This window comes from Seriola aureovittata, chromosome 24 (genome assembly GCF_021018895.1).
Source record: "Seriola aureovittata isolate HTS-2021-v1 ecotype China chromosome 24, ASM2101889v1, whole genome shotgun sequence".
Lineage (NCBI taxonomy): Eukaryota > Metazoa > Chordata > Actinopteri > Carangiformes > Carangidae > Seriola > Seriola aureovittata.
In genome coordinates, this window is record NC_079387.1 from 2,626,203 (window position 1) to 2,643,111 (window position 16,909).

At 44.5% G+C, this 16,909-nt stretch overlaps 1 protein-coding gene across 3 annotated transcripts in view; it reads right to left on the minus strand.

Annotated features, from left to right (window-relative positions):
* Positions 1-255: 255 nt before the first annotated feature.
* The window catches only part of LOC130165228 (receptor tyrosine-protein kinase erbB-4-like), a 220,736-nt gene continuing 204,082 nt past the window's right edge, over positions 256-16,909 (minus strand). For 2 of the 3 annotated variants that reach the window (XM_056370290.1, XM_056370289.1), the window contains exons 21-27: positions 14,933-15,094; positions 13,415-13,490; positions 13,102-13,248; positions 9,579-9,676; positions 9,177-9,347; positions 7,463-7,748; positions 256-6,382 (exon numbers count right to left, since the gene is read on the minus strand). In XM_056370290.1, the coding sequence (XP_056226265.1) occupies positions 5,550-6,382; positions 7,463-7,748; positions 9,177-9,347; positions 9,579-9,676; positions 13,102-13,248; positions 13,415-13,490; positions 14,933-15,094 (1,773 nt within the window). In that variant the 3' untranslated portion in view covers positions 256-5,549. The remainder of the gene's footprint in view (positions 6,383-7,462; positions 7,749-9,176; positions 9,348-9,578; positions 9,677-13,101; positions 13,249-13,414; positions 13,491-14,932; positions 15,095-16,909) is intronic. The other variant, XM_056370291.1, reaches the window with a different exon arrangement.

Sequence of the window (16,909 nt, forward strand, 5' to 3'; positions counted from 1 at the left end):
TGATTTCAGTGTTACCCTTAATTTCTTTTCGCATTGTACTTTTCTGGAGGTAATTTTAAAATATCAGATATTATTTTTCTCCAAAATATAATATCTGATAATTTGCTCCTTCCTAAAAAAGATTTTTTATTTCATCTTATCAGTGACTGCACTAAAGAAAACCCACAGCTTTCTATTGCAATTCAACAGCTCAACTAGAAGGAGTTTTTCAGACACACAACAGAAGGACAAAAATTTCACCAGACCACTACAACATATACTGAATCAATCTTTATTTATATTAAATTAAAAATATACTTTTGACAGATTCATGTAACAAACATGAGGAACGGTATATCTATGATATAAAGCTTTGGGTATGGTTTCAAAGAACTCCGAGAGATAGATAAGGGGACAAGGGGAAGGTATGGAAAGCTAACGTAGGCGAGGAGGAGTTATTGATGATGCCTTCTCTCTACTATGTCTCCTCTAAAAGCATGCAAAACAAATCAGAAATTAAGTGAAAAACAGGTTGTATCGTGAATGCTGTGCTCCACCTTTCAGGAAAGAGGCAGAGGGGGTCAGACTTGGCTCAGTAATATATCCGGTAAGCAGGGACAGTAACACTGACTCCCAAACAGTTTACCTAGGTTAGTCGGGTTCAGTTTTATGAGAATTAGAAAGCGAGAGAGACAAAGAGGAAAAGATGGTATCGTCTCTTGTTCTGGGGTGCCGAATGACAAATGGCAGGCAGTGGGGGAGTGAAACAGGGATATTACCAGGTGAATTGAACAGCCCTCCCGCCCCGCCCAACCCCGCCCCGCCCCGCACCCACCGCCCACCGTCAACACGACCAGTTTTTACGGCGCTCACCCTGAACTGAAATATTACATGAGGACAGCCACGAAGCCACCGAACAGAGATGCACATGAGAAAGGGACAACAAGCACTTTTAAAATTAGTCGAAAGGTACACTTACATAAAGCAAATATGTACGGCTCTTTTTTTTCTACAAGTTGTTATAAGCAGGAGAAAACAGCAGTTGGAGAGAAGACCATACAAATTCAAAGCATCGCCTCCTTATTTACAAATTTCTCACCACATTGGCCATTTCAGTGCTTTATAAAAATACTATTCACATTTGTTGTTGAAGTGTGTTAGATAAATTTTGGAGGAAACCCCAAAGATTCTGTACATTTATACTGATTTGATAATTTAAAACACAGAAAATGAATGACGTCCGCTCGTAGGCCATGATTTGTGCAATTAAGATGCCGACAACTAAACATTGCAGTAGAATGACAAAATAACGTACAGTAACCAACACATTAGTGGAAAAAAAAAAAGAAGAAAAACATCCTTGATAATATGGAAAAAGTAAAAGCAAAAAGTCAATATTAAAAATGATATATATATATATATATATATATAGGGTATTATACACAAAAATCCCATGAAAGATTTCAGAAATAAGGATTCCCAGTTTGTGCTACTGAATTCAGTAAAAATATCTGGTTATTTCCTTCCACGCCGTCCAGAAATCTTAATATAATACTGTCAATGAAGAGATACAAAGGTGGAAGGGCAGTAAAACACTCACTTTGGGTACCATGCAAGGTGATATTGTACTATACATTAGACTTGGTAGCTGAGGATGAAATGTTGAAGGACTCGCTTCACCTTGGCTCGGAGGGGACAGTAAAAAGTAGAAATAAAAAAAGCGATCAGTCTTAAACACCAGTTGCCATGGCGTGCTCTTGAGCTGCCATAAGCCACAGGAGTGTTCAGGGCTGAGACAAATAGCAGCAGGTAACACAGCCCAACTCCAAGGCAAAATATGTTTGAAACAAGGAATGAGATACTCAGCCGAGAGGAAAAATGATTTCTTCTCCAAATGGAAAACAACTTTAAACACCGAGGCCTTGGGATGACAAAAACAACACTTGACAAACTTGGATCTTCAGGTACATTTTTTTTTTTTTCCCCAACCTTTCTGGCGATGAGCTCTTGATGAGAGACGATTAAAAGCGAAGGGCTGCTGAGAGTCTCGGAATACTCTGAAGTCCTCTCGAGAACCGTTCGTCTCATCGGTGTTTAAGCCTTTTCTTGATTCAAACACATATGTCGCCTGGGTCTGCAGTATAATTTAGGGCAAACGAGAGAGAAACCAAGGCGTGTGTTTTTCTTTTTCCCACCATCGTCCTTTCTTTTCTTTTTTTTCTTTCTATTTTTTCTTGAAACCCAGATTTGGCAGTCGTTTCCATCGCTCAGTATAAACAAGCTCAAACACACTATAAATATTTCACATTGATATTAAATGCTGTCTCTATTTCACTGAATTAGAGCTCAAAAGGGGACTATAAAATACTCCTTCATCAAATAATCATGATATCATCAAAGCAGCATTATAAATACTGCTTGAAGCAAACAAAAAGCATGGAAACAAGGACATTCTTGAAGCTGGTCAGTACCACCTAAAATCTGTTTTCTTCGTGAGCTCATGGCAGCAGTACGTTCCCAAAAGCTTTTTGCTTTCTGAAGTGGTAAACGACCAGATAAACAAGTTGAATATTTCAGCAACGAAGGGTGGAACTCCTTTCTTTCTACCCGCAAGTTTGATCAAAGTGCTCCATGGGGAGAACAAGAATATACAGCTTTGCATGTGCATACACTCAGACAAACACTTTCACACACATGAAAATACACAAAAAATAAATATCCTACTGAGGGAAACAGCTCGGACGGGGCTGTTGAAGCAGTGACAAAGCAATGTTGATGTTCTGTTCAGGAAAGTCTAAGATAGGATTCTAGTGAGATGCTGTAAGAGGACCTCCGAGACAAAACAACGTTACAAAATGATCGTCTTGATCTCCTAAGTTTGGCAAGCTTTGTGGTGCTTTCCCACCCACAGGTGCTGTGTATGGCTTGGCAGAAGAAATAATGGCTGTAACACCAGTGCTTTTAGCAGCATTGACTGGCGGTTTGCCTGCAGATGCATTACTAGTGTTCTCTTGAGAGTTCGAGGGGGGGGTGTTCTACAGTGTTCTACTGAGCAGAATCCAGTTGTGAAACTTTTGATGATATCACTCTGGGCTAATAAGAGGTGCTATGTCTCGATAGATCTGAAGCATGGTTGATCAGTGACTAAATTCTACTGGCATTGATTAAAATCCAGTGTTGGGAAAAGTGCAAATTAACAAGTTACAGCTGCGCTTGAAAAAAGAAAAGATGATTTAATAATCTAATCCATAATCTACTGGAGTCTGCATCCTGAATATGGTTAGGTTTCGGGAACAAAATGATTGAAGGATGAATTAGTGAAAGAACATGGTTTTGGTAATAACAGTAATAAGAGTCCAGGCCATTATCTTTCCCTAATCGTAACCACCTGTACGCAGCTGCTACGAGCAGATGTTGGATCACAAGATTGGATATTACAACAGAAAATTTGAATGATACGTTCAGTATCAGTATCAGTATCATTTTGCAACTTGCCACATTTTGTTAATTAATCTTAATATTTTGATTTAAAAAATGAAATTTCTAGGCGAGAAGGTTGATAGTTAATACCAACACCCATTTAACAAAGAAACGACAACTGCATCCCATTCCTGTCTAGATCAGTATCCTGTCCCAGCTGGCTGCCATAGTGAGGACTGGGTTCAGATGTGATGAATCTCTGCATAAACCTGGGCACAGTCATGATATAAACCTAGGTCCATTCACCATAATAGTCATGTCACATATAAATGAACATTATAACAAAGACAAACTGTTTTCTAAACTTTTGGCACGGTTTTAAAAATCACAAAACCATCACTTCCCGTGCATCAGTAGATCCTAGATAAACACTTAAGCTCCTGACTTTAACCAACCCAACGTAAAACAACACAACAGTGGAGGACCAATTAAAACGATGAAAAGCTCCCAGAGATTTGATGCTGTCGGGCCACTCAATGAGCTTTTGATTCAAGCCAGTGACGTTAAGAATGTCGTGTGTCCTACTTGACAGCAGTCGTATGGTTAACATAAGCCTAGTTTGAGGTCAGAGCAGTGTTGAATTCATGGTTGGTTAGCAGCGCTACTGAAGGTTTTTAGCTGTCGACCCCCGTCATCACCGACTTTTACCGCATCTCTTTTTCCATGGAAAGCCCCGTGGGGCCAAACTGGCTCGGTAATGTGTGAATACACACAGGCGCGCGCACGCACACACTTATCCCAATCACTCGGACGCACACGTGGACACACACATAAAGTACAAGTGTTTTTACTGTGCTCTGCTGGTGCTGTCTTCATTCCTTGAGGTCTTCATTAGGCGGCTTGTATGGCGGCTTTCACTCCCCTCTCTATGTTTTTTTTTTTTTGTCTTTGCTCTCTCCCTCACTCTCTCTGTCTCTATGATCGCCATTTTGAGTTCAGTTGCTTTTATGGATGGTCTTATCACACCATTCAGCAGATACAGCAATTTCCCTCAACTAACCACCCACTATTATGGCAAGACACTCTTTACTCTTTACTCATCTGAATGGGAAAACCAGTGTATAAAAATCCATCTTTTCAGCACTGCAAACAGTGCATAGAAAAATGTGTACAGTGTGTTTTTCCCTTATACCCCTTGGCTTGGAAAAAGCTGCTTTTTGATCGGATTTTCCAAGTAGACAGCAGTCAAGCGAAAACAACATATCACCCTGTGTGTTCTAGGGCAAGTTAAGAGTCCACGGTTGAACTACAAATGTGAAAGGAGAGATCACTGTAGTTTTGGCCATCACAGTATCACAGTTACAGTAGAAAGATGAGATGAGCTTCACAAATTTGATGGGAAAATTCAAGAAGGTACAGTGTAATCCTATAGGCGAAAGGACTGAATATGATTGATCAGCTTTCAGTGCTCTGTCTTTCACGTTTCTACAAGTCTCCTGACTAAATCTCTCAGTCTTTTTTTCCTCCGTGTGTTTCTGTTTCGCCTTCACTCTACAAGGTCATTCACAAAACCAGACATTTTGACATTTAACACAGCGTATTTGCTCTGTGTGTTTGCTTATTTCAGAAACCCTTAACAGAGTATTGCTCCTCCTCAGACCTTTATTCTGGGAAACAGAAAAATAATAAAACATTGTGTTCCTCCCATGAATCTGACTCCGCAGTGTTTGGCAGTGAGTTCAGGTCCCAAGTTGAATTCATCTTGCTTGATGCGGTCATCGTCCACCGCGCTGGGACGACATGACGCAGTACGTTCGCTGCCGTGTAACAGTCATGTGTCCGTTACTCGCCGAAAAACTACCATAACCTTTACGTTCTCAGTGACTCGGAGCGCAGTCTCTATCTACAGAACAGAAATGGACTGGATTGGATATAGAGAAGGTGCGTCGGTCCAAGTTGGGTCTGCTTGGCTCAGTTCGGTCCACCTCCTTCTGATGTTGCTACGGTCTACAGCAGATGGCACGCTATTTGAAAAGAGTTGGGGGCAGCTCTGGTTGAGTCTGCTCCCCTCTGTGTGGGACAGTGGAACCGGAGAGGATGTCGGGGGTTGTTGGGAGTCAGATTTAGGAACGTTTGTCAAGTGGAACGATCTAGACCACAGTGTTCCGCTGTCGGTAAGGTGGAGGCGGCAAGACAGTGCCAGATTTCAGGGAAAACTCCGACATGTATTCGGGGTTCTCAGCTACCGCCGGCCGTATGTGTCCATTCTGCTTATAGAAGAGTTTGGCGTTGGTGGACCCACCCTGGGCGCCATCGGGGGCCGCCTGGTTGGAAGATTTGGGAGGCAAGCTGTGCTGCCAGTATTCTGGATTGTCAAAGGTCACCTTGAGCTTCTTCCCAGTGGCCTTCCCTGACATCTGTCCTCCATGCTTCAGCATGCTAGCGGGATGCGCGGCTCCGTGGATCTGGTAGGCTGGCAGGCTGCCGTGCCCTATGGTGGCCGAGGAGGGCAGGCCACCTGACGGGCACACCTGGGATTGGGCAGTAGCTTGGCTCTGGGTGGCGGCGCTGCCACCTGGATTACCAGGTTGTCCTGCAGGTTTGATGGTGTGGTGAGCATGGAGGATGTGGGTTGGTGGGCCGTGGTGGCAAGGCATGCCAGATGGAGAGGGCTGGGCTGTGGGGAGCGGGTAGTGGGGCAAGCTGGTCTGGATAGTAAGTGGGAGGTGGGAGCCTGAGGTTGTGGCTGAGATGGACGAAGGAGGGTGGGTGGGAAGGGGCAGACCATTTCTCCTCAGGGCCTCCAGGCCCAGCTCAGCGGGGCTGTGGAAGGTGTTAAGGTAGAGGGGTTCGTTGATGTATTCGTCCTCTCCTTTGGGTTGACTGTTGGGTGTGCTGTGGTAGCCTGGGTTGTCCAAGGCGTGGATCTCCCCGTTTTTGCGTCGCGAGACAAACGGGTTCTCCTCAATGGGATTCAGGTATTCTGTAGCACGGATCAGAAAAGGGAGGGAGGGTAGGAATGAGGAGAAAAAGAGAAAAAGGAGTTCATGAGAGAATAAGACAGACAAACAAAAAGAGTCACACAAATGAAATCAAGAGAAAACAAAAGAAATGGAAATTGAAAGCAGTAAGAAAGAGAGATCACTCGCTAATGAGGAGAAAAGATGGAGATGATAATGGCGATAATGGCAGCCACTCAGGACCAGACAGGCAACTTGCCAGCAGTTCTTTGGCACTGGAAACTCCATCTGCCCGGGGTGAAAATGCCAGCAAATGACCCCTCTCCACTGCTTCCAAGTGCTATAATAGTGGGGTGCGAAACCTATTGATTTTGCCCACTCTTTCGCTCCTTGACATTGCATCAGATGCATTTTGCTGCAGGCTTTGTTATATTTTGAGCTGCTCAAAAATCAAAGACGGCGGTGCGAGAGCAGAGAGGATGGACTGAATTATGATCAAAGGCAATACATGACTCTGTAGTAGTAGCTGACATACACTGCTGTCGACGGAAACACGGTACGCATTTTAATCAATGGAATGAAATGAAATGAACAGGCAAAATGACAGACGGAATGCACTACAAAAGAACATATTTACTCTGCGAATGAGCGGAGAGACGACAGAACGGAGGCAAGGTACACTCGACGGGAGTTTGTAGCACATACAGGAGGCACTTGTTTTACATTTAAATTGTGTTTCGGTCTGTGCAACAGCAGAGAAGATTGTGGTGTAAACTATGGCACCGTGCTACTGGTGTTTTGTAGATGTGTCAGAAATTAATATAATGGGTGAGGTTATTTTAAAGTTTAATGCTGTCTGCACTGTGCTGTGGATAAAATACAACCTCTTAAAATGCAGGAATGTATCTTCGTCACAAAATGTCCTGCAGGGCTCCAGAATTTCTACCTGGGGTATTTCAGCTTCTCTAAAGCAATTGTGCTGGTTACAAGTGCTCTGTGATATTAACCTGACTTGACTCTGAGGTCCACTACTAAGTGATTCCAGCAGCTACAGCATTTATTTCCCACTCCTTTATTTGTGCTTTGTGTTTCGGTATAAGTACCTGAGGAGCTCTTGTCCTTCATTGGGGTCATGTATCCGTCCTCATCAGTGTCCCCTCTGGAGGTCCTCTCCCCAAGGAAGATGGTGGGGTCAGCGCTGTACCTCTGGCCCCCGCTGTCCTCTCCCCCAGCCTGGCTCAGGCTCTTTTTATGCAGGCTCCCATTGCAGCGCTGGTCCTCCAGGGCTGGAGCCGAGCCACCTGCTGCTTCCTGGTTCACACAGGCTTGTGCACCGGCCACGGAGCCCTCTGCGGGGTTTGGACCACCGTCTCGATAGCCGAACTGGTTCTGAGGTGAAGGGTGGGTTGCGGATAGAGACAAGAAAAGGTGTTATAATCAATAGGTGAAAGTGTCTTTGTATGACACCATGCAGCTATTTGGCTAAGGAGAGCTGGAACAACACTGTTGCAAACCAAACTAAAGATGCCTATAGTTCCATTGAAGCACAACAAACACACATGTGAATGTATGAAGTTTGAGTCGGTTCAGGCCAGCTTTACGCCACCTGCGGCAAAGGAAAAGCTGCTTGTTGAAGGCAAAATTCTCAGACAAAGTTCTGCTGGTGTAGTCATCAGCCTTAAGGGACCGTGAGGGGCAGCCAGGCAGAGCTACAATTCAAAAAACCTGGACCTCAAAAAAAGAACAAAAAACCCCACAAGAAAATACAAAACATGACATGTGAAGCAAAGGGCTTCTCGTGGTGCTGTCTTCACTTGCCGTGGGCTATTTAACCCAGGCCTACTCCTCTGCACTCTGCCAACTGCTCGCACTACAGCAGCAATTACAGGAAGCGGAGCAACAAAACACAGGAAGAAAAAAAAAAAAAAAGAAAAAAAAAAAAGGAAATGTCCTGGAGTTATATCTGTCCACCTACTCCCACTGTCTTCCCTCTACTGCAATCAGCTTCCCTCTGCTCCAAACTTCACTGTTTATCCCGTCTTCAAAGCCAGTCATTATCCGCTCCTCTTTTCAAGTATGAGCGTGAGAGCAAATCAGTTCAGATTAGATAATCGTCTGTATTGGACTGCGTCTGCAGCGTTGCAACCTGAATAACTAACTTCTCTTGGCAAAGTCAGCCAGTCTGACGGATTTTGAATGAATTCCTTTCCCGGTCTGGGCATGTGGAGGCTTTTCACTGCATAATCAAAAGACTTTACAATTCTTGACGGGGTGTTGACCTTGAGTACGGAGGGACCCTGGATGGATTACTGTTTTTTTTGGGGGGGGTACGTGCATGTTTCTCAGGGAACAGAGAGCCGTCTGGAAACGGGTGGGTCGTGAGGGTAAAGGTGCGTCACATCCGGAGCCGTAGGCCAGCGGCACATGGTGCATGCTGCAGAGCAAACAGCCGAGCCTGCACTCATTGTCTATTAGTAAACGGCTCCGGCATTTTAAGAGAGCGGCAGTTATTTGCTTATGGAGCTCTGAGTAATGAAACTGGGGCCTGGGGACTAAGCGCATAAAGAGCCCAGGTTTAAGCCACACACGCTGAGATGGAAATGATGGAGGTGGGCCATTAGCAGAGGAAAATCATCAGTGTATTGCAAATTCTTAACCACCTTGAACACTTATAGAGGACGGAGAGTTGGGCAGTTTTGAGGTTAAAGTCAAATCAGCAGATATGAAACTTTTTCCATAAGGAGATGTGATGTTTTATTACATCAAAATCACAGTTTTCCGCATGTGTTTTTGTGCGTCCATAAACAGTGTCCTTACTCTGTTGGAGTCGACTCGAGGCCTGGTGGTATATGACTGAGGAGCCATGTTGAAACCTCGAGGCACCAGATACTCCTCAGCATCCATCAGGTCATCAAGGTCCTCTTCATCCAGAAGGCTCTGAAAGAACTTGCTGTCATTGGGGCTGGGAAGCTTCATGCGGTCGTCTCCCTAAACAGCACACAAGCGGCATAAGTCAACATTCGATTTAGTCTGGTTGATTTTATTTAGCGGGCGCTATCAGTGCCAGAGGGGTTACGGTTGGTGTGATTATTATTAGTTATACAAAAAATAATTAGCCACAAGGATCACATTTCCATTCAAGCGCTACAGCATTTATTTGTCCGGTGAGAAGCTGATCCATCGGCTGCTCTGACGGCGAGCCCGTTGAGGCGAACGCACCTGGATGACAAGGTATCGCTGCGGGTCACGGGCCATTCTGCAGAACTCAGCGGCCAGCTCCTTGAACTTCGGCCTGCTGTCTGCATCAATCATCCAGCCTGGGGAAGAGGAGCAGAAGGACAGGACGTGGGGATGCGGGGTGGGGGTAGGGGGTGGGAAAAGAAGAAGAGGTTGAACAGATAAGTGGATGGATGAAGGCCTGAGTGAAGGATAGTCTCTAAACTAAAATGGATGAGTTTGGATATGAGTACATGTTTTCACTTTCCACAACAGACAAGGACACTTAAGTAGAAATACAGTTGATTGACTGTCCACAGCTGTAGCGTCTCTAAGAAACACTGCTCTTGATATTCTATTGCATTTGCAGTTTGTCCTCCCTCAGTTTCTTTCAGCTTTGCTATTGCCTTCCAACTCTGTGCTGAATGCATCAATATAACAACAGCGCTGCATAACTGGGATGGCGTAGAGAAAATGAATGAATACTGTATTTATCTCGGAAATATTTGGAAAATGTTTCAAATATTTTCCAGTGGAAGACCTGTAGAAAATGCACTAGAAGAACAAACAGTAAAATTGCATTACCAGGGACCTTTACTTTAACCTTAATTTAAGCAAAGAACACTAAATGAACAAAAATGATGTTCACTTAAATGGAGTTCTATACATTTTCAGGGTTAAGTGCCTTGCTCAAGGGCAACTTAGACGTGGTTTTTAAGGGAAGAGAAAAGTGTTTTCTTGTTTTCTTCTCTCCCCGAGGCCACGGCTGCTGTAAACACGGCAAACCCCTGCAGGTGAAGTGAAACGCCAGGTGGTGTCTCAGCTCAGATTAGACAGTAAGCAAAGTGAGCTGCTGGATTCAGAGTCTGCATCCTGATTACATATACTCCAACAGTGATGTCTAAAGTGGGGGCCTTGGTGCCTCCAGCAGCCCTCGAGGGGGGGATCTGAGGAACTCTAATTGTTCAATTTCACTTTATTTTAAATGTGGCAGATGATACAGTGACAAATAGTGTTTATGCCTAAACGATGACCCTCTGTGTTGTCACATCGTCTGTTTGCCTCTCTTCGCTCAGTTCATCTAATTTCCGCTTCTAGCCCCCCCCCGCACAGGCACATTACCTAAATGAGGTGCAATTAACCTGGCAATCAAACTCTATTTCATCTTTATTGGGGTGGCGGGGTGGCGGTGAGGCAGCGGGGCGCGCGGTGTGACAGCGCACCAAATCACAAACAACGGCTCTCAGTCAACATGTAATTAGAATTAACGGTGACAATTGCTGAGCTTCCTCCCGGGTTTGAATGGGGTGGCGTTTGACATATAAATCAGGAATACATTGGAAACCCTAAGTATTTTTGCTGCATCCTAACTTCCGGGAATCCCTTTGACCTCAGTATTTATCATATTATTTTACACAGCACATAAAATGTATTTCCCTCCTCCTCGGGGACAGAAAGAATGAGCTGGCATAGTTATTAGGCTAAATGGCTGCAGGGCTCTCACGGATTGCTTCTGTGCTGTCAAAAGCCATTGGCAATAGTTTTTCATTTGGAAAAAAACAATTAGATATTATGACATTTTGGTTGGATTAACATTTTTGTCATGGGAATATGTTTTGATATCACGCTCCAAGCTGGATCACATCGTTCTCTTTCAGTACATTTGCCATTTTAAGCACTCTGCTGTTGTCCTCATCCAGAGCAAATCACATCCAGAGCAGGAGTAGAAAAAGTTTAAATTCACAGAGCTGCAAGCTGCCAATAATAAGAAGTATATTCACAGTGCAGATACAATGTTTGTGCATAAAAAAAAGAAAAGAAAGATAAAGTAATTAAAAAAGAACAAGAACTGAGAAGCAGGGAGAAAAGTCGGTGGTGAGAAGTTGATGTGAGGTCATTTTCATGAGGTTTTCAGCCAACAGCAGAAGACAGGGAGTGACATACACGCCACCCCCACCAGAGTTGAGTTCAGACAGGGTGGAGCAATGACCAGACTGGTGTGGGGAAAGGGATAGCCAAGCAGCCGTTAGCTGGCAGAGCTCAGACGATGGATTGGCATGTGTACCTGGACCGTTTCCTGGAAATCTGGGAGGGTGGATCCCTCTGCAGCCATGTAGCCTACACCATAACCAGGGTTCTGAATCCAACCAGGGGAAGGAGAGCAAGATGGGAGATACATGGGAGGATTCAGAGGATGGAGAGAAGGCGGGTTTTTTGGATGAGCTGTAGAGGCCGGAGGGGTAGTTGGGGTGGATCGGCTGGGAGGGGAGGTGTGGTTGTCCAGATGGAAGATGACATGAACAGGGAAGTGGGCAGAGTCCCTGGTGAGGACGGGCCTGCATGTAGCGGACCATGAACCAGCACCTCGTCACAGTTTTGTGACATGATTCTCTTTTCCTCTGTCTGGTTTTTCATCTTTCCTCTTTCTCTTCCAGCCTTGAATCCAAACCCCTGAGCTCAAATAACACCTTACCGGATGAATATTAAAAACATGAAGTACTTTATTAAACTGCAACTCATCTGTGACAGCTGCAGCACTGTATAAACATGATTTAAAAATGAAAAAGTCAAATTATTTTTGTGTTTATTATGATTGCTGCTCTGCAACGCTGCTGCCACCAACTAGCACAGACTCCCAGCCATGAGGTAATCCAGCGCATTACCTATATACATTGGTTTTTGCACATTTTAAACAAATAGGATATGACTGTAGACTTTCATAAAGATGGACGTAGCCTCCTTGACGTCACCCACAGGTTTCTGAAGAGCGGTTTTGAAGCGGGCTGCTTCATTGTTATTTAACAATAAAAATTCACCTCCCGTACAGTTGTCATGAAGGAGGAAATTGGCTGTAGAGACCAAAACCATTTTTGTACCAAGTTGTAAACATGTTTATTTCTGCTGCAAAGTAATTTTAGTAATGAGTAAGTAATTTTTCAGCCCTGGAGGTTGCCACTTAGATGTAACAAATTAGTTAAAAAGACTGGTTCTGGATTTTTTTTTTTTTTTTTAAACCTTTGGTCGGAGTCAGGCTAGTGGTTTCCCCCCCGTCTCCAGTCTTTATGCTCAGGTAACATCGATCTTCTCACTCTCAGTTCTTAGAAAGAAAGCGAATACACGATTTACCACAAATATCAGACTATTCCTTTGATTCATTGTACTTAAATACGATTTAAGTACTTATATTTTTTGTCTGTATACTCTATAACATGGCATGATATATACACTGGCAAAAAATACTATATCTAGAATCTAAGAAAATGTAATCAACAAATAAGTTATGATGTACCTTATCATTATAGGTGACGGAAAGACTTTATTAATCCCTGGGGGGAAATTCACCAGCAGAAATGATTGTGAAATAGACCACTCCGCACAGTTTTTATTAAAATAAAAGATCTGCTTCTGGGTCTTGATTCAGTGCTGCTTGCCTCCTATAAATCATATTTTGCACACACATGCTTGCTTGTGAGTATATGCATGTGGGTAACTGTGTTTGTGTGTGTGTGTGTGTTTGTTTTCTCACATTTGACCATGACCATGTAGACGTCTATGGTGCAAATGGGCGGCTGGGGCAGACGCTCCCCTTTCTCCAGGATGTCTGGGATTTCTCGAGTGGGGATGCCGTCGTATGGCTTGCCTCCGAATGTCATCAGCTCCCAGATGGTCACTCCTTTGAGGATGTTGGAAGGGGGAAAAAAAAAAAAAAAAAAAAAGAGAGACAAGAGAGCCAGAGAACGACAAATGAATGCAAATCAAATTAATAGAAATACAGGAAATGGGATTTCTTGTTTCCTCCCACAGGTACGAGCATAAGACATAATAGATTTAGCACCCACCATAACTCCACACGTCACTCTGATGGGTGAACTTCCTGTAGTGGATGCATTCCAGAGCCATCCATTTGATGGGCATCTGAGGAGAGACAGATACACAGAGGAATTTTATGATGAAAGAAGCAAAAAAAAAAAAGTCTGAAAAATCTGAACTATTATTATTATTTACAGCTGAGCTGCACAACAGGAGGCCCATCTTTTAATCTAGTGTTGGTGAGGTATTGGAAAATCGACATTGCTTTCAACCATAGTTTTGCTCTGCTCAATATAACTCAAGTACTGTGATTGATTAGCTTCAGTCTAACCTAGGGATCGTCAATAGCGAGCATGCTCTTTAAAAGACTAAATGAGATCGTACTGGCCATTTGTCCCACATTATATCAATAGCCTATAGGTTGAGAAGAGAGTGTGTTTGAAATAGTAATAACAATATGTTCTTTGACATCTTTGACAAGGACAGAGGCACACATTGTCAGATCCTAACTGCCGTATGATTTCCATATTGACTGCAGAAGGGAATTCTCAGCTGTGGAGCCCAATGAAAAAGGCAATTATCTGGCCTTTTAGCATGCGAACGCACATATGCACACACACGTACTGTACATGCGCAGGACATTTTAAAATACAGCCCCTCCCTTGGTGCAGGAGCCTGACACATTTCCCCTGGGGGAGGACAAAAATGCTTCAGGTTAGAAATGTGATACGATGCCTCCGCTTTCATCTTCTGTTGATTCATCTCCCACGGCACAACTATTTTTATGGCAATACATGTAGATGCGCTGACAAAAGCTCTCATTTATCGAGGCATCAGTGAACACCAACGTGGAGTCAATCACTCTTGGCTGCATCAAACTCGCCTGGTTGATGGAAATACTTCTTTTCCTCTCCTGTGCCCAGAGATAACAACTCGAAACTGGAGATGCAGTGGCTACCTCCAGGCCTCCAGCTGAGCAGATTCAGCAATGAACAAGGCAATTTAATAAAGCGAGCTGATCAGGACAATTTGCATAGTAAGTCTCGAGCGAGGGAGAAGAGAAGGGGCTTCTGATTAATGCGGTCTGGGTCCCCGAACAAAACAAACCGTTCGGAAGCGTGGCTGCGTTATTTGTTTGGATGAAGTGCTTCTAAATTGCATTTTACTGAAACAAAGTTCACCGGAGTTTGCTTGACCAAATGAGTTTCACAGATCTGGAATTGTTAAAGATGTTGCTCTGCGAGCAGAGAACTGTGTGGTCACCTCAAATATTCATGCGGAGAAGAGACATCTACACAGAGCTGGCTACATTAGATAAACTTGTGTTTTTAGTTTATTTAAAGCGGAATCCAGCTCTCCTCCACCTTTGGTTTTTTGCATCACAGCCAACATCTAATAAGGTGGAGCCAACTACTACAAATATTTTTGGCCCTGGAGCCTTACAAGGCTTCTCTGTTTCCCTGGTCACCGCCACTGACCTTTTGTTTCACTACTTTTCGGTTGCAGTACTTTACGACTGCACAGAATGTGCACACGCCTCCACTTACACCAACCTTGCCCCCGTCTGCGTTGTATTCCTTCTCGTCAGCGTCCAGCAGCCGCGCCAGGCCGAAGTCGGTGATCTTGATGTGATTGGGCGACTTCACCAGCACGTTCCGGGCGGCCAGGTCTCTGTGGACCAGCCTCCTCTCCTCCAGGTACATCATCCCCTGAGAGCGAGAGAGAGAGTGAGAGAGAGAGAGAGAGAAAGAGAGAGAGTGAGAGAAAAAAAAGGGAAAAGAGAAGATGATCGTCGATGCGGTGAATGTCAGCACTAACATAAAATTATTGTCATAACTGTCATCATTAACCGCACACCCACACAGAGATTTGGATACAATCTTCCATCATGATCGTGCTTCTTCTGTATTACTCTGAAAGACAGGAGCTTTCACAGCATTACGATGTCAGGAGCTCAGACTTCCCATGAGTGATGCATGCAGCAGAAATTCTAAAAACAAAACTCAACATTTCTCTACTCGGGGGTTTTTTGAGAAGTTGTCATCGTGTTCAGAGAATCCAGGAAACATTAGAGAGAAATTCTTGCTTGAAATCCTCCAATTCCTGCAATGACTGACATTTGGTAAACGATGGAGCATGCAGTATATTCGAGATAAAACAGGTACCAGATGTGTTGGAGCTGTGCCTTAAAGTGGGACATCTGTATCTACTTCTTGTAAAAGTGTCCGCCCCAGGTGTTATCTGCTTTTGTCATGACTGAGATTGTGTGTCTGACATCTCGTCCCCATGTCTTCGATAATTGGGGCCATTTTCAAATGGCTAGGCATCGAGAATAATGGATGTCCTTCCAAATTGTTAATGTTGGTTATGAACACGGCATGGGCAAAGCGAGGACGGGGAAAAACAACAAAGCCTTGAATGGAGAGAATGGCAACTTTGCTTTGCAGCCTTGATTTGTTGCTCAATGGTCTGGATGCAGCAAGGACTCTTGACAGCCGCACAAAAACCTATTCCCAGCCATGCACACACGCACACACACACACACACACACACACACACACACACACACACACACACACACACACACACACACACGAAGACTTACCTCATCCTACAAGTAGAAAAACACACTCTAGCTCCAAGGCACACATACACAAATACACACGTCCTCTTTTCTTCATGAATTCACAGACACATGAGGCGAGCGCTCATACCCTCGTGGCACGCACGCACGCACGCACGCACGCACACACACACACACACACACTCCTTCTTGGCGGACAGGCAAGGCTGGGCCAATTGAAGTGTATTAGACTGGATGTTAAACAAGTGGATGCCACTTTGCAGGTGGATCAATACAAACACCTCGGTGAGGAGGGACGCAGTCACTGTACCCAGCAGACAATGACAAATTCCAACCCAGGCCCCCACGCCTCCGCTGGCGCGAGAGAATCATTGGCCATTTGAAATACTTATGGTGAAAATACTTCATATATGTGTATGTGTGTGTGTGTGCGGTCACATATTGAGCCACATTGTGTTGAAATGCTCGTCGTGGCGAGCTGCCCCGCGCTGCCGCCTCCTCCCAGACGAATGTGAGGATAAATCGATAGCGCCGACGTCTGGCTCGCCGCTGGCTGAGCCCTCATCCATCATCCGCCGGCCTCGCTGAGACGGACGCGTGGTCACACTTGTATGTACACACAGGCCCAAATCACCCCACCCCCACCCCCCACCCCCCCATTCCTGAAAGTGTATTTAAAATAAATTACCTCTTGGGGATTCGGGCAGGCGATCAATAACAATGCTGATTACAATAAGCCCGAAGACGACCGGGCCACGCAATATTTATCCCCGATGTCGACGTTGAGAAGAATTAGGAATCAATGGCCCACACAGTCCATTAATACTCTTCGACTTAAAGTGACGGGGCAATGAGGGGAGGCCATCGCACTGACAGGGGGGAATGTACGGCAGCTCAAGGAGCCAATTAATTTTCAGCCACTCCAGGCGGTAAACACCAG